The 22,251-nt window shown below is 42.8% G+C and overlaps 1 protein-coding gene across 1 annotated transcript in view; it reads left to right on the plus strand.

Moving 5' to 3' along the window:
- The window catches only part of LOC136859048 (ras-specific guanine nucleotide-releasing factor 2), a 1,472,247-nt gene that overhangs the window by 775,055 nt on the left and 674,941 nt on the right, over positions 1 to 22,251 (plus strand). The window contains exon 6 of the mRNA XM_068225766.1: positions 5,647 to 5,876. Coding sequence (XP_068081867.1) covers positions 5,647 to 5,876 — 230 coding nt within the window. The remainder of the gene's footprint in view (positions 1 to 5,646; positions 5,877 to 22,251) is intronic.

Raw genomic sequence — 22,251 nt, forward strand, 5'->3', positions numbered from 1 at the left:
CTAAATAACTCTACACACCGTGGTAACGTCCGGCTAAATGGTTAGCGTGCTGGCCTTTGGTCACAGGGGTCCCGGGTTCGATTCTCGTCAGGGTCGGGAATTTTACCCATCATTGGTTAATTTCGCTGGCACGGGGGCTGGGTGTATGTGTTGTCTTCATCATCATTTCATCCTAATCTCGACGCGCAGGTCGCCTACGGGGTCAAATCACAAGACCTGCACCTGGCGAGCCGAACATATCCTCGGATACTCCCGGCAGTAACAGCCATAGTACGCCATGTCACTTCACCGTGAAAACTTCACTTCTAAGATATCGGTCAGATTTATGTCTGAAGAAAACGTGGTAAAAGAAATTGTGCATGTTTAGTCCTCAGCCCGAAGGCTGGTTGGATCCTCAACAGTTCCGCCATCAGCTGTCATAGATGGCCTAGGCATCACTGAAGAGGCGTACTAGGAAAATGAGGAGTGAGGTAGTTTCCCGTTGCTTTCCTCACCGAGCCAGAAGTTGCTATTACATATCAGTCTGCCAAGCTCACTGAAATGCATGCACCAGCTGACCCTATGAGCAATATTTTGACACCATTCATAGCAGGGACTGGCTGCAGAAGGAATGGCATTACTAGCATCACTCATACCTCAGTCACTTTCATTTTGTCAAAGCCAAGAATAAGGCTGAGACAGATCAATGAAAGTAACAAAATTAGATACATTAATTGCAAGTCATAGAATTCTGCTGCTTTGGAAGTAATCGAGAAAAGAAGATAGTGATAGTGAAACGAATCAATCAAAACAAGAAGAATTTGCTCCTCAAGCCCTTTGTTTGTTTGGCCGGCCCCGTGGTGTAGGGGTAGCGTGCCTGTCTCTTACCCCGGGTTCGATTCCCGGTCAGGTCAGGGATTTTTATCTGGACCTGAGGGCTGGTTCGAGGTCGGTGAGACGGTGGCCCCGGTCTAGAAAGCCAAGAATAACGGCCGAGAGGATCCATCGTGCTCACCACACGACACCTCGTAATCTGCAGGCCTTCGGGCTGAGCAGCGGTCGCTTGGTAGGCCAAGGCCCTTCAAGGGCTGTAGTGCCATGAGGTTTGGGCATACAGATGTGAAACCTGGACTCTATGACAAATGGAAGGAGGAAGACTGGTGGGCACAAAAATATGTTTCTGAAGAAGGATAACCAGAATAAGCTGGAGAGACAGAAAGTCAGATGACCTCGTTTTAAAAAATGTCAAGAAATAACTGTGTTTACTGAACCTGATCAAGAAGAAGAAAATGGTCACATTATCAGCCACGACACTCTTCTGCAGTTAATTATCGATGGTAAAGTTCTGCGGAAGAGAACGCGGGGACGACCAATGAAGTTCTATATTAAGACCACCGACGTTGAACTAGGTGGCGATTCGTACGCCGATATGAAGATGACAGAGGAGCATCATTGTTGCAGTGACAAGATTTTGTTCCAAGGAATTTGTATATTGGTTTATCGGTCAATGATAGCGAATTAAAAAGTGAGGATAATTTAGTGAAAATAATATGTTGATGATAATTGAGAGGAAATGAGAGTTTTACATTTTACAAAAATACATTTTCCCTTAGCAACACATGACATGACAATGAAGAGAACATTAACAATTCTGCACATGTGTGGAAGAAGCAGATAACCTCAGAATTTAAAATAAGGATCTTGAAAGGGCAGCTGAGAGATATTTTTAAGAGTTGTAAAAGTGTTAAAATAAAATGCTTCTAAAATAGAAAGTTGTCCGTTATCCGTTATTGTTCTAAATAATAATAATAATAATAATAATAATAATAATAATAATAATAATAATAATAATAATAATAATAATAATAATAATAATAATAATAATAACTTTCTAGAACAATATTGACGTTGATATGAAAACAGACAGGAACTGGAGTGAAATCACGTATGGTTGGAAATTACAACCTACGAAAGTAAGTGCCACAGCTTTGCTAGAAGGATGTCATCTCACCGTGGCAAGCATTATTACACCCATCGTACTGGAATGCAATACATAAGAAGGCTAAAGAAACAGCAATTTAGTAAAATCTTGTGCTTTCAGAAGAAGAAGAAGAAGAACGGCGTTATAACTTGATCAAATTGTTAGAGGAAGAAAATGTCTTAATCTTCAAACAATAGAATCGAAGGTCGCCGTACAATGGGTTGGAGAAATACTTTCTAGCAACAAAACATTTCAGTATCAGACGTTGGAGAGGTTGGCTGGCAATAGAAATAAGTTTGACCATACTGACTGCCAACGTCAGAAGACCTAGCAAACTTTGCCTTATACACTGTAAGGAAATTTTTCATTCTTCAGTATAATAATAATAATAATAATAATAATAATAATAATAATAATAATAATAATAATAATAATAATAATGTACAGTATGTAAAGAATTTTAATTACACGGCCCATTGTTAAAATAACTCTTGTCTGTGATCACAATGCAAGTTCTGTTAAAACAGAGAGATGAATATCCTTTCATTGCAGATCGTTTGACAATAGTGCTAGCAAATTTAATTTGATCTCCGTAAACAGAAGTGTGTTTGAATTAACAAGGATTTACGAATACCGTAGAACGCCGCTACCCAAGTTCCGTTCAACGCTGATTTATATTTGAGCTCTGTCTACTGATCATTAGCTAATATTTTTAAATAAAATTATATCTGCATACAAGAGTCAAAAATAGGTTCAAGACAATTTTTGTCTTTGTTTGTCTGATTGTTAGTCATCTGCGTAGAACCCGTGAAGGCCCTGGGAAGTATGGAAGGTAAAGGTTTCCACTACCCGTAACATCGGTACTATGCCCGGCCGCCTTTGCCCCCAGGAATTAACCCGGTACTCATATTTGGTGTAGGCTGAGTGAACCTCAGGGCCATGTGCACCTCCGGAAGTGGAAATCTCGTTTCTTAAATTTTTCGACTTCCTGAAGGGGAATCGAACCCTCGTCCTTCCGGGTGAACTCCTTTACCGCCTTGTCTGATTGTTAAGATCACGGGAAAACGACTTAACAGAATTTCTCGAAATTCTGTATTTCACTTCAGGTATATGTCGGTTATGCAGTAGACTATGTACCCTTTACTGTGGCTTGGTAATATTGCGGGTAGAGCTCAAAACAGGAATTGTCAAATATTTATGTTAATATTGGCTATAGTGAAAATTTGTACATAATGAATGTTGTGTAAAATATAATTTCCAGTCTTTTACGTCTTGGACGTTTCCACTTTACAACTGATAATAACATAGGTATCAGTGATTATGGCATTTCTCACAAAATTCTAAAATGATCCGTAGGTATTAGTTCTGTGGATCCGTGGTAGAGTGTCCGCCTCCGGATCCCAAGATAGCGGGTTCCAACCCGGCAGAGGTAGTCGGATTTTTGATGAGCGGAAAAAAGTCCATTCGGCACTCCATGTCGTACGATGTCGTCATGTAAAAGATCTCTGGTGACACATCTGGTGTTTACCCGACAAAATTTATTAAATCTCGGCCATAGACGCCCAAGAGAGATCCGGTTTACTTTGTCTACCATCTAGATGGCCTAGAGTAAAACGGAACGTCGAAATTGACGAGGAGACAACCAGATGGCGTCAAATTGAAATGTCTGCACATGGTAGCTGAGGCCAAACGATTATTATTATTATTATTATTATTATTATTATTATTATTATTAGTTCTATCTAAACAAAAACTGTGCATAATAAAAATAATTCTCAATCTGTTATGTCTAATACATTTTAAAATAAGACCTATGGTAACATAGATATTAACGATTTTTTATTTTTTATTGCGAAGTTTGTTCTCTTTTTTTTTTCTGACAATATGATCAAAACCTATTGAAACAGTTCGTCGAGTTCCATTTTTACTCACATGTTTAGTAGGCGTTCATTTAGTAACAATATACACCGGCGAAGAATGAAATCCCATCATCAAGAAGTAGAGTTGTGCTAGATAAACGAGATTTGGGAGGCATGTTTGCACATCTGAAAGACGACGCTTATTCAAATTTGCACGATAGTTGACGAAGAGTGGTGCTAGTAGCAACGTCTGGTGTTGACGTTGTGAGGGAAGTGTGAGTCAAACATGCCTTTAAGGAGACGGGGAAGTCAGTATCAGCAACTTACTGAGTTTGAACGAGGGCTACGAAAAGGTGGATGTTCTTTCCTTGATATCGCAGAAAGACTTAGCACGTATGTATAATACATACTATGTATCCACAGTGCATCGGTGTTGGCAACAAAGGTCACGGGAAGGGACTGTCTCAAGGAGAGGGAGTTTGGCCACACACGGGCCACTACGGGGACGGAAGACCGCCGGGTCCGCGTCATGGCTGCATCTGCATCTGCATTTGCAGCAGCTGTTCCAGCTCCAGTTGACACCAGATTGACGCAGCGAACTGTAACAAATCCATTACTTGTGGTACACCTCCAGTAGCATCCATGCCGCTAACTCCGAATTAATGTCATCTGCGACTTTAGTGGTGTCAATCTAGATCTCAACAGGATGGACATCTGTTGTGTTCTCAGATGAGAGCCGTTTCTCTCTTGGTGCTAGTTATAGCCGTAGGTTGGTGAGGAGGAGGCCAGGTGAGCGCGAGGAACCAAACTTCCTGCGGCGTCGACACACTGAGTATACCCCAGGAATTATGATCGGGGGAGCGATTTCCTTCCACAGCAAAGAACGCTCGTCGTCATCCCAAGAACCTTGACAGCGGATTTATGCGTCAGACTGGTGATTGAACAGGTTGTACTGACATTCATTCACAGTATTCAAAGGGGTGATTTCCAACAGGATAACGCTTGTCCTCATACCGCTGCTCTCACCAACGTCCTCTACAGAGTGTCGACCAGTTGTCTTGGCCTGCGAGGTCACCAGACCTTTCGCCCATTGAGCACGTCTGGGACATTATGGAACGACAAATCTAGCGTCATCCATTACCAACATTAACCGTTGCTGATTTGACTGACCAAGTCCACAGGCGTGGAACTCCATCCCACAAAATGACATACGACACCTGTACGACACAATGCATTCAAAATCGGTGACTACAGCGGTTATTAATGTGCCACCAAGTTTCATGTCTTCTCGCACATACTTGAACCTGTTACCTGGAAACTTTAATAAACTAAATATGTTACCTAGACAATTGCTTAGCCTAAATTTTATTCTTCTAAACCAATGTCTTCTCGGGGTTGGGATTTCATTTTTCGCCAGTGTAGTATGCTGGAGGCCAGACCCAAATAACAATCATTATTATTATTTTCGAACTAGCTTAATATAAAATGGAAAATTACTTGAATAAAGATCTGTAGCTCGATTAGGGCTGTTTCTAGTTTGGGTGAAATTACAGTATCATGAAAATGACGGCCAATTACTATATTGATTAATATCCAACTGTATCACTCAAGTGAAGTCACGTATTCCAAGATATCCAAAAAGAGTGTTTCAAATCCAAGACATTGGCATATTTATTTATTTATTTATTTATTTATTTATTTATTTATTTATTTATTTATTTATTTATTTATTTATTTATTTATTTATTTATTTATTTATTTATTTATTTATGTTGAACTTACTTCGAAATCTGAACAATTTTACAGCTTTGTTCCGCATTGTTGCAGCTTAGTGTTTCGTATGGTGGAGGCAGAAGAAGAGTATATGGAGCAGATGGAGGTGCTGGTATCCTGTTTCCTGCGTCCGTTCAAAATGGCAGCTAGCTCCAAGAAACCTCCCTGTTCACATGAGGATGTCAACTCCATATTTCTGAACAGTGAGACGGTGCTCTTCTTACATCAGATCTTCCTCAAGGGCCTCACTTCTCGCATGGAGAGCTGGCCCACTCTGGTCCTAGGTAGGTATTTCGTGATGAGCTACCTCCAGTTTAAATGTTGCTAATCACATATGGATATATATATGTATTTGTTTCATTCTTATATCATTTTCTCTACTTTTTCTGGTTACTTTAACACTAATATATTTTCCACGCTTGTTTCATAACTAACAATTGCCTGCGACTTTGCTCGCATATGTTCAGGAATTAGTAAATTTACTCGCCTACTGAGTAGGTTATTTTCATGAAGTCCTCATGTTTTCACAAAAATCATGCAAGTATTTTACAGTTCTGTAAACGGTAAAGGCAGAAACTATATAAACGCTTATTGTGAGCTATCTGTCTATTGGAGATCGACATATACTTCCAGTTACAATATTGCAGATCTAGTTAAGATCACAAAATAATTTCCTTACCGTTGTGTTGGTTTCTAAGTCGGTCCAATCACGTGGCTCCACACATCCATCTAAATATATTCATTTTTCACACTACTGATTGTCCTTTATTCACAGGTAAGACTTCGATGCCTTATAACACGGGTGGCCACTAACCTTACTTCTGGGAGCCGCAAATTTAGGAGACAAAAAATTGGGAGCATGTTTAGAAAATGGTTTATAAAATGAAGACACGTTTTTCATTTTATAACAAATGAAGGAACATTTATTTTCTACACTACACAGAACATTATTTTTCAGGTACACATCAAGGAATGAGATTTTACTTTTCAGAAGTGGTTTTTTGGGTGTTCATTTTTGCTGTTAGTTTTTTTGAAATCTGGCTGATAATTGGTAAGCGCAGTTCGCACAAGTTCACTTAAATGTTCATCACTTAGTTCAGATCGATATTTAGATTTAATGAATTTAATCGTTGAGTACAGTCATTCACACACATAAGTAGTCCCAAAGATTGAGATTAGTCTTTTGGCACACTGTTTTGTTAGTGTGTATTTTTCTTCTGGAACATTCTTCCAAAATTCTATGGTAGAAACGACACTTCGTTTGAGTCCTTTTAGTCCTTCGTCCTCTTGCAGTTCTTGTAGCTCCAACTCTACAGCTGCTGTATCCTTTGTTATTGGTGATAAAATAGGACTGTCATCGCCCACAACATCAACAGAGAAAGGATTTTCCAGGAATGAAAATGAAGGTTTAAGTGATCTAAAATTATTAAATCTGCCATTGATTTCTTCAGCAAGGCCAGACATTTTACTCATGTAATCTTCAGTTTCCACCCGAACGTCAGGAAGGCGTTCAGTAATTTTCTTCAAACATTTGAAGTGAGAAAACATTTCAGTCTGAAGGTCTTTCCCAAAATGCTTCAACTTGCTATGAAAGCTAAATACAGCCTGGGCCAATTAAGACATATCTTTACAAGGAAGATTTTGCTTTGAACGGGAGTGTGTGTCAGTGAGCCAGTGTCGTGAGGTGAAGCCAGTCGCGTTCACGTATAGGCAGTAGTGTCGATACTACCTACACGTGAACGCGACTAGCTTCACCTCACGACACTGGCTCACTGACACACTCTCCCGCTCAAAGCACTGTCTTCCTTGTAAAGATATGTTTAGCGTTTTTAAATGCTGGACCACATCTGTAAAAAAGCCAAATCTATCAACCACTGGGGGTCATTAAGTTCAGGGAATGATTTTCCTTCCATAAACTGTTTGATTGGATCAAGTAATTCAAAAAATATGTCAAGAACATTGCTTACTGATAGCCATCTTACTAAGCAGTACCAAGATACATCATCAGGAAGCTCATCATTGTTCATATCTTCTATAAAAATTTGAACTGTCGATGCGTTTTGGTACACGAGCGAATACAATTCACAATTCTTAGAACTACCTGCATAATATGCGGCTACTGAAAATATTTTGCAGCTAAATATTATCTGTGAATAATACAATGTACAAGTAGGAAATCAGAAAATGATGTGTCAGCATTTAACAGGCCAATAAGCCCTTGTTTAGTGCCAGTCATTGATGGTGCACCATCGGTAGCAATGCTGACAATATTATCGATAGGCACTGAGTTTTCCGTAAAACACCATCCAGGGCTTCTTTCATGTCACAACCATGAGTAGTATTCTTCAAAGTAAACAGGTCTAAAAGTTCTTCCACCACCTGCAAGTCCTTTGACACATTTCATAAATATAGCTAGTTGTGGTTTATCTTTGATATCAGTAGACTCGTCCGGAGCCAGACTTACTACTGAGCACTCGCTTAGATATTTTGTAAATTATTTAAAATATCCGCACTAATAACAGAAACTCGCCTCTCTATTGTGTGTCTAGCAGCGGGCATTTCGTTGTACAGTTTCTGCAGTGTCTTATTTTCGGGTTCTAAAACAGAAATAACTTGTGCCATGTTCTTCTTAATAAACTCCCCCTCTATGTAAGGCTTTTTGCTTTTGCAATATTAAAAGCCAAGATGAAGCCAGCTTCGGTTGTCAAATCTGCTTCCTTGGTAAAAATTGACATAACCCTACTCTGACCATGAAGTTTTTCCTTTTAGTGATTTCAGTTTGGTTTTCCTTAACTGAGAGCCAACAGGAAAAATCTTTGTTGAAACCGCTGTGATTAGTGTCACAGTGGCGTTTTAGATTACTGGCCTTGAACTGTGATAAAGTTATTTGACACAAAAGACACATTGGCTTACCGTTTCTTTCTTCAAAAACGAATTATTCCTCCCAGTCGGTATTAAAAGCTCGATTCTCCTCTTCATATTTACGCTTCTTAGACAGCATCGCAACTGTTCGGACACCAAGCCACAACTGTACTGAAACAGCACACAACTGCACACAGAAAAGTATCGACACTCGCTACTGCCTATACGTGAACGCGACTAGATTCACCTCACGACACTGGCTCACTGACACACTCTCCCGCTCACAGCACTATCAAATGGAAGGCGCCGGATTCACCTCCCATGTCTTACCACTGACCTACAGCGCTAATAACGTTAAGCCGCACATCACTGCTACTGACTGCCGCCAGCCGCGAGATGTCGTTAGATTCCACTAATTATATCATTTAATTTTACTCTAAGGTTGGTGTCAAGAGCCGCACAAGACTGACTCAAGAGCCGCATGCGGCTCGCGAGCCTCGTTGTGGCCAGCCCTGCCTTATAACATTACTGACCACATTACCGACCACATTACCGTCTCCTGCACTTTTCCTTTAAGCCTGGCTAATATACTTCGATCACATAGTCCCCTTGCTGTCTCCTTCCAGTTTTTCTAGCTTGCTTGAATAATTCTGTAGTGAGTTCCAGTTTCACATTTCTTGTTTCCCATAAGGCTCAACCCGGGTATTTGAAGGGGCCCACTCTCTTGAGGACTTCACCGTTCAATTTCAGATTTTCTCCATCATTTTCTCCGATATGAAGACGTGGATATCTTCGTCCCGCTGATCCTTAACCCTCTTTCTTCGAGTGTTGAGACCGAATGTACCAGTTTCCTAAGAAACCCTACCTTAGTCTTTGAACAGAGTACAGCGTCATTTGCATGCGTAATATACCATATTGCCATTTCCCTCACATCCGTTATTATGTTCAACGGGAGTGGAAGCAAAATAGATCCGAGGTGCAACCAATTTCATTTTGAAGTCCTCTGTTCTTCCAGTTTCCCTTTTTTTTCTTTTTTCTTTATTTACAAGTTGCTTTACGTCGTACTGACACAGATAGGTCTTATGACGATAACGGGACAGGAAAGGGATAGGAGTGGGAAGGAAGCAGCCCTGGCCTTAATTAAGGTACATCCCCAGCATTTGCCTGGTGTGAAAATGGGAAACCACGGAAAATCATCTTCAGGGCTGCCAACAGTGGGGTTCGAACCTACTATCTCCCGAATACTGGATACTGGCCGCACTTAAGCGACTGCAGCTATCGAGCTCGGTGTGTTCTTCCCGTACTACTGAGGATGTTCGCCCTCATAAGTCTGCACATTTCCTCTACCAATCTATACTGAAGAGGTTTCTGAATGTGTTTGTTTGTGGAGGCTAATCTTGGCAACCACTCGATCGATTTCAGTAATTCCTTCAACATGTGTATGTGTGTATGTTTGTTGAGTATTCAGACCAAAGTCTGGTTGAATCCTAAACAGCTCCTCAATCCGCTATCATAGATGGCCTGGGCATCACTGAAGACGCGTACAAGGGATATGAGAAATGACATAGTTACCGTTGCTTTTCTTGCTGAGCTAGAATTTGCCAAGCCCACTGAAATGCCAACACCAACCGACTTATTGAGAGATATTTTCACCCCATTCATAACAGGGACTGGATGCATAAGGAATGGCATGGCATTGCTCATGAAGTCAATGAAAGTTGAAAAATTGTTCTAGTCCATACCAGTAGAGATAGTGCACTGCAATCACTATCTCGCCAGCAAAGGCATTCTTTCACCATGTGTATGTACAGTATGTTGGGTATTCAGCCCGAAGGCCTGGTTTGATCCTCCACAACTCCGCTAACAGCTGTCATAGATAGCCTAGGCGTCGCTGACGAGGCATACTAGGGGAATGAGGAGTGAGGTAGTTTTCCGTTGCTTTCCTCGCCGAGCCAGAAGTTGCTATTACATATCAGTCTGCTAAGCCCACTGAAATGAAATGGTGTATGGCTTTTAGTGCCGAGAGTGTCCGAGGACATGTTCGGCTCGCCAGATTCAGGTCTTTCAATTTGACTCCCGTAAGCGACCTGCGCGTCGTGATGAAGATGAAATGATAATGATCCATCCCCCATGTCAGCGGAATTAACCAATTATGATTACGCTGAAATGCATGCACCAACCGACCCTATGAGCAATATTTTCATACCGTTCATAGCAGGGACTGGCTGCATTAGGAATGGCATTACATTACTAGCATCACTCATGCCTCTGTAACTTTCATGTTGTCAAAGCCAAGGATGAGACTGAAACAGGTCAGTGAAAGTAATACATTTGTTCTAGCCCATACCAGAAGTCATAGTGTACTGTAAACACTACATCTTGCCAGCAAAGGCATCTTTCACCATAAGAAAATTATTTCTTCCAGATTACTATAGACCCAAGACGGTTCCACTATAGACCAGTTTCTTTTCTAATTGTAAGTTCACCGGAACTACAAGAAAATATAAATATATCGGATATTCGATGCTCTCGTTCTACTTTTGACAAGTAAATTGAACCACCCAAAAGGAGAGGAGAAAACGAATTAAAACTTCGAGTGTTAGAGGGTATGTGCTGTTATTTCAGTGATTACAAAATCGAGTCAAGTATACAAAGTACTTGGCAGTATGAGCCCACTTATCAGTATGACGTTGCACCCTCTCTCGCCTGGATTTATGCACTGATTCGGGTGGGAAGTGTGTCATAAAACCGTTGCACCCTCTTCTGAGGCAAGCTGGCCCACAACTGTTGTAACTGGTCCTTGATATTCTGGATACTGGCACTGGGACGGAGTTGAAGTCGGAGCTGGTCCTACACATGTTCCATCGGGGACAGATCTTGGTATCTTGCTGGTCACGGGAGTACCTCAACATCAAGCAGACAGTTCACAGAGATATGTTCCGTGTGTGGACGAGCATTGTCACATTGAAAAATGGCACTACGATACTGTCGTATGAGAGGTAACACATAAGGACGCAGGATGTTCGTCAGTTACCGCTGTGCCGTCAGTCACTACCAACCGTGACCTGAAGATCGGCACGCAATACTAGAAGCAGGAATGTTGATGGAGGGGCGTATGACGTCACTAGGCCTAGCTGCTTTCCAATCACGCACTGAAAGCTGCTGGTCAGAACGAGTTTTAGTCTCACGACACCGTGGTTTTAGCCTATGCATATATCTTTCTGGGAACTAAAATGCCGGTAAAATGTTGTGTACCCGGTTATAGAAGTAATTATGCTGTAAAAGGTGCTGTAAGTGGGTACGTATCGATTTTCGGTTTCCCAAAAGAACAAATGTCACATAAACAGTGCGTGAAGAATATTCCAAGAAAACACTGGGTGCATTCGTCCTCGAATGCAGTGTGTATTAAGCATTCTGAGTTGGAATGTATACGGCGTGAAGTTTCGTATAAGGATACCAACGGTGTATGACACACCAAAATTGAAAGCTGGTTCTTTACCAACTATTTTCGATGGATTGCCTGCGTGTCTGTCAAAGAAGCCACTTAAAAGAAAGCATCCAGATGATAGAGCCTTGGAGATTGAAGAAAGAAGAAAAGGTGTTGAGGAAAGGACACTGAAATAGACAACTGCAAATGATAAAATCAGTGACTTTCAACAATGTATATTTGCAGGAAATTTCTGCTAAGCTAACAGTTATTCGAATCGAAAACAGGGGACTTAATTTTAAATTGTTCAATGATAAACTAAGCTCACCGGACAAAAAACTAGTCACCCTAGTGCGCACGCACAGATGGATCGTAAAGCCTGTGCAGATGGCGCAGTGAACGAGTCCCTTGCTCAACCGCACGTGCACTGGCTCTACGTTACCATAAAGCAGTAGCGATCAGTGAGACATTGAAGCTGACAATGTACGTCAACATGGGTAGATGTAACGATGTAACAGAGTGGCAAAAAGCAGCAATCGTATGGCCATACGCTGCGTGAAGTTGCTGGATTTGTTGGTGTTTCCAACGTGTCTAGGGTGGTGTACTACTACACGTGGCCACGAAACACGGCGTCAGAATTGTAGTCGGAAAAAGATCCTGACTGGAAGGGACTGGAGACGCGTTTCACAGCTTGTGAATCAAAATCACTTCCAAACCCGACAGGAATTGCTGCAGTCAGTGAATGAAGGTGCATCCCAACCTGTTAGCGAGAGAACATTGTGACGGGAACTGCATGCAATGAGCAATATTGGAGTCGGTCACCTGGCAAGAGGCCATTACTCACACAGGCTCATAAAGCTGCGAGTTTTCAATGGGACAGAAATTGTGGAACATGGACAGTAGCTGACTGGTGGAACATAATGTGGTCTGATGAATCAAGTTTTTGCCTGTATTCCAAAGATGATCGTCGTTGAGTGCACCGAAGGCCAAATGAAGCATGTTATCCTATATGTGTTCAAGGTCAGGTTCAAGCCGGAGGCGGGTCTGTGATGTTTTGGGGGTGTTCTTGGTATCATGGATTGGGCTTGCTCACTGAGGTGACCACTAACATGAACCAGTATGTTTATGTAAACATTCTGGATGATCAGGTATTGCCTTGCAGTCAACATCTGCATGATGAGTATGTTATTGATACCCCGATTTTCAAGATGACAACAGCAAAGTTCATCGGCCTGGATGCATATGTGACTTCCCCACCCTATTGCATCTCGATTGGCCTGCAAAATCACCTGACTTGAACCCCATTGAAAAATCTGTGAAACATGTTGGAACAACAGATTAAAAACCCCGACATCAGCATCCCCGCAATTTGCTGGAATTGCGCGATCAAGTCCTCCGCGAGTGGCTTAACCTGGATGCGACGTACCTGCAAAACCTTATGTACTCACTTTCTAACCGAATCCAGGCGGTTATCAAGTCCAGAGGCGGAGCTACACAGTATTAAATGATGCTTGTAATGATTTCTCCAGGAGTGACTATTTTTTGTCCGGTGCGCTACGCAGTAAAATTCGATTCCATGAATGTTGAATTTTATATAAATGGTAACTCGAAAATTTGTGCGTATTTCAATTACACTGAAGTGAGTTATCGAGTCCTAAGCGAAATTCTTGGGTCGCAGCTATTGTTACAAAAGTGTAGTTGGCTGCGACAATTAATTAACCAATTTATTAATCTGAGCCGTATACTTCAGTCTGTTAATATATTCGTTGAGAGTGTGAAATCCAAGATTCAGGGCTTAAAAGATGCGCTTATAAAAAGGTATCTGCAGCAACTGGCTGCTTCTTCACATATTTAACCAAATCAGGTGAACGGAAATGATCATTTTATGAAAGTTGTCGAGGTCAGAGTAGGTGGAATAGAAAAGTGGGTTATTTTGCAATTGGATGAGGTATATGTTAACGAGGGAATAGACTACAGGTCAGATTTCGCAGAAAACTAAGATTACTCTACCGAAGCAAAACTCTTTTTGCTTCTCTGGTATTATGTTTGAAACGTTGAGGTGCTGCGTGTGCGGGGCGACTATTTACATCTAGAGCCTCAGCTCCGGTCCGGAAGCACAGTGATGGTGACAGTCGCGGCTCCGGAAGTTGCGGATTACAGCTAGGAGCAGACGACTTCAATATGCTTGACGAAAATTACCTTACCTTAACTGCACACAGATAAAAACCGAAAGTCTCTTCATTTGTAATGAGTACTCCAGTGTTTTAGTAGAGTTCATGAATCACCAAAGATGTAGGAAATATAAACTGCCAATTCATATTACATGATTCTCTTTAGGGAATAACATCCGCCTGTTACCATTTCTTGATGGATGCAGTATTTTAACGTACAGTATATCGATATTTTGGGAACCGTACTTTGGTCCGTGAGCATTACAAAAACACGAATGTTTTAAAATCTAAATAATTTAGAGACACCGAGCGAGCTGGCCGTGGGGTTAGGGGCGCGTAGCTGGGAGCTTGCAATCAGGAAATAGTGAGTTCGAACACCACTGTCGGCACCGCTGAGAATGGTTTTCCACGGTTTCCAATTTTTACACCAGACAAAGGCTGTAGCTTAATTAAGACCACGGCCGCTTCTTTCCAATTCCTAGCCTTTTTCCATCCCATCGTCGCCATAAGACATATCTATGTCGGTGCAATGTATAGACAGTTGCAAAAAAAATGTAATTTATGAACGAAAAATTATGGCCACAGCCTTCAGTATCTTATTGTGAGGAAGAACGACCAATTTATCCAGTTACAAGAGCCTGACTTCGATATAACATCACTGGGTGTTACAATAGTGCTGCTATATTGAGTTACTTAAGTCATCATGCCACGCCCCTATCAGATAGTGCAGATTTGGACTCCGGCATAGCGGCACGTCGTATGAGGTGTAATTTTATTGATTTCAGCAAGTTATACACGTATAAGGCGAAAATCAAATCAAAAAAAGAATATTTGAAACATTTGTAGTGAGAATAAGTCAAAATATCTTTCACAGAATATCGGGATAAGAATCTGGACAGAGTCATTCACCTAAGTTCTATCACCTCGAATATGTTCTCTGTCAATCAAACGATTAATTATCGTTGATTCGTTTTAGGGCTGTCACCCAGGTAACAGATTCCGTATCAATTGTTTAGCTAGTATTTCTTTGAATGATTTCAAAGAAATTGAAAATGACAAATAACTTGGAAACTTCAAAGAAATAGGAAATTTCAAACACTGGATGGATTTTTCTTTTTTTTTTTTGCTTTACGTTACACAGACACTGACAGGTCTTACGGCGACGATGGGACAGGAAAGGGCTAGGAGTGGGAAGGAAGCGGCCGTGGCCTTAATTAAGGTACAACTCCAGCATTTGCCTGGTGTGAAAATCGGAAACCACGGAAAACCATCTTCAGGGCTGCCGACAGTGGGGTGCGAACCTACTATCTCCCGAATATTGGATACTGGCCGCACTTAAGCGACTGCAGCTATCGAGCTCGGTCTGGATGGATTCGAACCACTGAAATTACACTGACTGACAGAGCAAATGCAACACCAAGAAGGAGTGGTTCGAAAGGGATGAAAGTTGGGGAAAAAACAGAGACGGCACGGACGAATAATTGATGTTTATTTCAGACCGATATGCAGGTTACACAATGCGCACGGCATCGACTCAGTAGGATGTAGGACCACCGCGAACGGCGATGCACGCAGAAACACGTCGAGGTACAGAGTCAATAAGAGTGCGGATGGTGTCCTGAGGGATGGTTCTCCATTCTCTGTCAACCATTTGCCACAGTTGGTCGTCCGTACGAGGCTGGGGCAGAGTTTGCAAACAGCGTCCAATGAGATCCCACACGTGTTCGATTGGTGAGAGATCCGGAGAGTACGCTGGCCACGGAAGCATCTGTACACCTCGTAGAGCCTGTTGGGAGATGCGAGCAGTGTGTGGGCGGGCATTATCCTGCTGAAAAAGAGCATTGGGCAGCCCCTGAAGGTACGGGAGTGCCACCGGCCGCAGCACATACTGCACGTAGCGGTGGGCATTTAACGTGCCTTGAATACGCACTAGAGGTGACGTGGAATCATACGCAATAGCGCCCCAAACCATGATGCCGCGTTGTCTAGCGGTAGGGCGCTCCACAGTTACTGCCGGATTTGACCTTTCTCCACGCCGACGCCACACTCGTCTGCGGTGACTATCACTGACAGAACAGAAGCGTGACTCATCGGAGAACACGACGTTCCGCCATTCCCTCATCCAAGTCGCTCTAGCCCGGCACCATGCCAGGCGTGCACGTCTATGCTGTGGAGTCAATGGTAGTCTTCTGAGCGGACGCCGGGAGTGCAGGCCTCCTTCAACCAATCGACGGGAAATTGTTCTGGTCGATATTGGAACAGCCAGGGTGTCTTGCACATGCTGAAGAATGGCGGTTGACGTGGCGTGCGGGGCTGCTACCGCTTGGCGGCGGATGCGCCGATCCTCGCGTGCTGACGTCACTCGGGCTGCGCCTGGACCCCTCGCACGTGCCACATGTCCCTGCGCCAACCATCTCCGCCACAGGCGCTGCACCGTGGACACATCCCTATGGGTATCGGCTGCGATTTGACGAAGCGACCAACCTGCCCTTCTCAGCCCGATCACCATACCCCTCGTAAAGTCGTCTGTCTGCTGGAAATGCCTCCGTTGACGGCGGCCTGGCATTCTTAGCTATACACGTGTCCTGTGGCACACGACAACACGTTCTACAATGACTGTCGGCTGAGAAATCACGGTACGAAGTGGGCCATTCGCCAACGCCGTGTCCCATTTATCGTTCGCTACGTGCGCAGCACAGCGGCGCATTTCACATCATGAGCATACCTCAGTGACGTCAGTCTACCCTGCAATTGGCATAAAGTTCTGACCACTCCTTCTTGGTGTTGCATTTGCTCTGTCAGTCAGTGTATATACCCTATTAACCTTAAAGAGGGACTCTACCAACTAAACTACTACATCCTTCTGACTATCTGAAGAAAGCGATAAGAGGATCTCACCTGAGTGAATAACAGTCCCGTGATTTATAAAACGCCGCAGAAGGGGTAAAAAATTGGTTTATTTTTAAACAGAAGCATGCCCATTTCTGTTGCATTTTTTTAACGTCGCACCGACACAGATAGGTCTTATGGCATTGATGGGATAGGAAGGGCCTAGGAGTGGGAAGGAAGCAGCCTTGGCCTTAATTAAGGTACAGCCCTACATTTTCCCGGTGTGAAAATGAGAAACCACGGTAAACCATCTTCAGGGCTCCCAATACTGGGATTCGAACCCACTATCTCCCCGATGCAAGCTCACAGCTACGCGCCACTAACCGCACGACCAACTCGCCTGGTCATTTCTTTTGCAAGAAGTCACATTCAGTGATGGTTATTTTCACAGTCAGACATGTACCGTTAGCAAAAAGTAGTATTGAAATGCACACATTTTCAAATGTGATGCCGTCCAGAGTTAGTGAATGTGAAAAAGCCACGAACCTACTACGCTGGCGTAGCAGGGGGGGATGTGATACTCCCACGCGGCGCGTCCCGGATGACGGATAGGGGGTCCTAACCGGCTTGCCGGCGGACTTGAGCGAAATAAAATAGCTCTCGCGGACCAAATACATCCCGCTGTGAGTGGGGGACGCAGACGAAGAATATACATACTTTTTTGTTATTTGCTTTATGTCGCACCGATACGGATAGGTCTTATGGCGACGATGAGAGAGGAAGGGGCTAGGATTGGGAAGGAAGCGGCCGTGGCCCTAATTAAGGTACAGCCTTAGCATTTGCCTGGTGTGAAAATGGGAAACCACGGAAAACCATCTTCAGGGCTGCCAACAGTGAGGTTCGAACCCACGATCTCCCGGATGCAAGCTCAAAGCTTCACATTCTCGAGAATAAATGTCTCTATTAGTTTGAATCAGCTTTTCATGACAATTCAGTGTTACAGGAAATGAGTTTTATCATCTTCTTCTTCTCCTTCTTGTTCTTTCTGACCTTTTCCCAACTACATGGTCTTGGGACTAACTTAAATTAAGCTTTGTTTTACAGCCGGTTGCCTTTCCTGACACCAACCGTACCTGGAGGAATTGCCTTCGTTGTGGTTTGTAGTGTGATGTGTTGTATGCAAACGACCAACAACACTCTGCCTCAGAGCTGGAGATATTAACCAAACATGGTTAAAACCCATGGCCCGGCCAGAAATCGAACCCAGGGCCCTTTGAACCGAAGACCAGTACACTGACTATGCACCTAATGAATTGGACAAAATTCTCTTCAGATTATTCCAGCTATATGTGAAATCGCTGGAGCCACCCAGACTCATTTTTGTTTTGGCCGAGTGTTGAAGGCCGGTTGCACTTCCTCGCGCCATATGACTGTTGGAATGAATATCTCAGCCCAGGGTCGGAATTCGAACTTCAGCCTTCTGGGTGGAGAGCCGTTATTTAAGCCTCTGAGCTAATCAAGCACCCCAAATGACTTTCATCATGCCTTTATTTATTATATCACCAAGCTCGATAGCTGCAGTCGCTCAAGCGCGGCCAATATCCAGTAATCGGGAGATAGTGGGTTCGAACCCCACTGTCGGCAGCCCTGAAGATGGTTTTCTGTGGTTCCCATTTTTACACCAGGCAAATGCTGGGGCTGTACCTTAATTAAGGCCACGGTCGCTTCCTTCCCATTCCTAGGCCTTTCCTATCCCATCGTCGCCATGAGACATATCTGTGTCAGTGCGACGTAAAACAAATAGCAAAAAAATATCTATTATATCATTATTTCTAAAGTAACCAAACGGGTTAGCCTTCTGGCATAGTGACGTGTATTTGAATGCATTGTATGTAAACAATCCACTGGTTGGAATTTAAAAGCGCAAGGAAATAAAATGCTGAAAAACGAACTAACCCCATAGCACTGCAGCCCTGAAAGGCCTTGGCCCAGCAAGCGACCACTGTTCAGCCCGAAGGCCTGCAAATTACTAGGTGTCGTGTGGAAATAAAATGCTATTTTACATTAATATACTGTACAACATAGTCACTTTTTCAGTTATGGTGTAACCAGTCGCCGTAAGCAAGACCGGCACCTGCCTTATTCGACCAAATACTTGGAACCCAAATATTACTATAAATCACGACTCCAGTAAAAAATCATTGAAGACCCCTTTTCTAACTCATTTCGGTCCACTAAACCAGGAGCTCCTTGCAATTCTGGGTCGGTTATACCCATCACAAAATACTCCAAAAACTAGTTCTATAAAATCGTTTGGTGCTAAAGGGTAAACCCATACGAGCAAGAACATGATGCCCGCCTGATCAATCAATCAATGTCAGTCAATCAATCAATCAATCAATCAATGATCTGCACTTAGGGCTGTCGCCCGGGTGAAAGGTTCCCCGTTTGACCTCCTGAATCTAAAGTATCTGCTATAACTTGCTGGAACCCTACAAGTTTAGCTTCGTTGGAATAACCTTTCCTAAACTCGAACTGCTTTCGAATAAAACAGTTATTTTGCAAACGTTTCTGATATAATCACAAAGAATGCTATCCAAAATTTTACTAACAACACATGTCAAGCTGACTGGCCTGTAATATCCACTTTATGTTCGCCACCCTTTCCCATGTAATCTGGGGCTGCTATAGCTACTCTCCATTTATTTGGTAACACTCCGTCATGCTCACAGTAATCAAATGAGTATTTGAGATATGATACTATATCCCACTCCATAGCCTTTAATATATCCCCAGAAATCTTACCAATCCCAGCTGTCTTTCAACTCCTTTTTTTTTATCTTTTTGTAAATGTCTTTATTATCTTAAATAAATTTCAGTAATTCGACAGTATTAGTCCCTCCTCTGTCTGGGTAGTATACAGTATTTATATCCAACGTACTGCTGACTGAATACTTCTGCCCTGTTTAAGTCCTCACATATCCCTCCCATTGTTGAATAATGATTCCTGGAATGTCCTTCCTCAAACCTGTATCTGCCTTAAAGTATCTACACATATCCTTCGATTTCTCCCTAAAATTCATATGGCTGACTATTACGTTTGCATCGTGTTATCCTTAGCTGAATTTTTTCGCTAAATTCAATTTCCTAGTAATCTCCTTCAATCTCTCCTATTCTACCTCCCTCCGTCAACTCTTGCTCTCTTTCGCCCCGACGGTATGGGGTTATTCCCGTGCCCTTCGTGGCCCTTCCTCCTCTTTTGTCGATATTTTTATTCTTCGAAGTGTCGGACCTCTTCCATTTTTTCCTCCAGTTAGTGTTGAGAGAGGATGGTTGCCAAATTGTATTTCCTTTTAAGACAATACTCACCACCACCACCACCACCACCACCACCACCACCACCACCACCTATTTCCTGACAGTACAAAGTACACTTATCAACCACCTGAGAGTGCCTATTGTCAGTATCAGTGGAGAATTCGACCCGGCTCATCGGTGCAGCCAGTCATGCTATGAGTCATGCTATGAGTGGGAAAGTGGGAAAGAAGCGGCAGTGGCCTTAATTAAGATGCATCCCTAGCATTTGCCTGGTTTAAAAATGGGAAACCACGAAAACCAGGGCTGACGACAGTAGGGCCCGAACCCACTATTTCCCGGATGAAACTGAATAATTACAAGCAAACTTAAAGGGGTTTCATGCACTAACCAAGGTAAATTTCATTTTTGCAACTATTTAAGGGGTTTACTTGAAATTTGTTTTTTGTTTTTTTGCTACGGGCTTTACGTCGCACCGACACAGTTAGGTCTTATGGCGACGATGGGATAGGAAAGGCCTAGGAGTTGGAAGGAAGCGGCCGTGGCCTTAATTAAGGTACAGCCCCAGCATTTGCCTGGTGTGAAAATGGGAAACCACGGAAAACCATTTTCAGGGCTGCTGATAGTGGGATTCGAACCTACTATCTCCCGGATGCAAGCTCACAGCCGCACGCCTCTACGCGCACGGCCAACTCGCCCGGTTGTTTATTATTATTAAGCGTTTTATGAAGTCTGAAAAATTTATTTTCTGTGAGTTTGTTTCCATATTTTCAAAAGACGTAATTTTCAGGAAAGTAAATAAAAATGGTAATTATTTCACTCTACCTGAAAGTAGAGATTTTCTTTCACAGTTTGAACCACCGTCAAATTAACAGATATATTTGTATGGATTTTGGAAATGTTCAAACATTCATTTTTGAATGTGTGGAACTTTTGGTGGTCCGCCTCTGTGATGTAGTGGTTAGTGTGATTAGCTGCCACCCCCGGAGGTCCAGGTTCGATTCCCGGCTCTGCCACGAAATTTTAAAAGTGGTACGAGGGCTGGAACGGGGTCCACTCAGCCTCGGGAGGTCAATTGAGGAGTGATGGGTTCGATTCCCACCTCATCCATCCTGGAAGTGGTTTTCCGTGGTTTCCCACTTCTCCTCCAGGCAAATGCCGGGAAGGAGCCTAACTTAAGGCCACGGCTGCTTCCTTCCCTCTTCCTTGTCTAACCCTTCCAATCTCCCCATCCCCATCAAGGCCCCTGTTCAGCATAGCAGGTGAGGCCACCTGGGCGAAGCACTGGACATCCTCCCTAGTTGTATCCCCGACCCAATGTCTCACGCTCCAGGACACTGCCCTTGAGGCGGTAGAGGTGGGATCCCTCGCTGAGTCCGAGGGAAAAGCCAACCCTGGAGGATAACCTGATTAAGAAAGATAGAAAGAAAGAATTTTTTGGTGAATTTTTACTTTAAAGAAAACTTCTGTTTTTAATTATGGATATTTTGATTCATCCTCAAAAATAGCTACATTTGAAGGACTCCGAAAATTTTTAAAGTTTATCATCCAATTAAATTACAAAATATGAGGTCAATGAATAACTAGATTATTTTATTCATTGACCATTGACAAAGGAAGTAAATGATGTAATTCGCATGCTAAATGTCATGCGAGGTACACACCAGTGTTATTTGCATACGTCACATCCACTGTTCTGACTGGTACATACACGTCTTCATTAAAATGCAAATATCTAAATATCTGGACAAAAAATGGTACAGAGACAAATGAAGATACAATATGTAATATGAAGCTAAAATAGCCAAAAAATATTTTTTTCGTGTATAAATCCCCTTGATGTATTCTAGACTAGAATCCTCTTGACTATAATTTATTCAAAATACACTTTCTTACACAAGATAAGTGTTTTCCGCAAGGCGTTTCAAAGTTCAAGAATATATCTTCTGTTACCATCGAGTTAAATGTCCGACTCGTTAGCTGAATGGTCAGCGTACTGGCCTTCGGTTCAGAGGGTCCCGGGTTTGATTTCCGGCCGGGTCGGGGTTTTTAACC

Source organism: Anabrus simplex, chromosome 1 (genome assembly GCF_040414725.1).
Source record: "Anabrus simplex isolate iqAnaSimp1 chromosome 1, ASM4041472v1, whole genome shotgun sequence".
In the NCBI taxonomy this organism is placed as follows: Eukaryota; Metazoa; Arthropoda; class Insecta; order Orthoptera; family Tettigoniidae; genus Anabrus; species Anabrus simplex.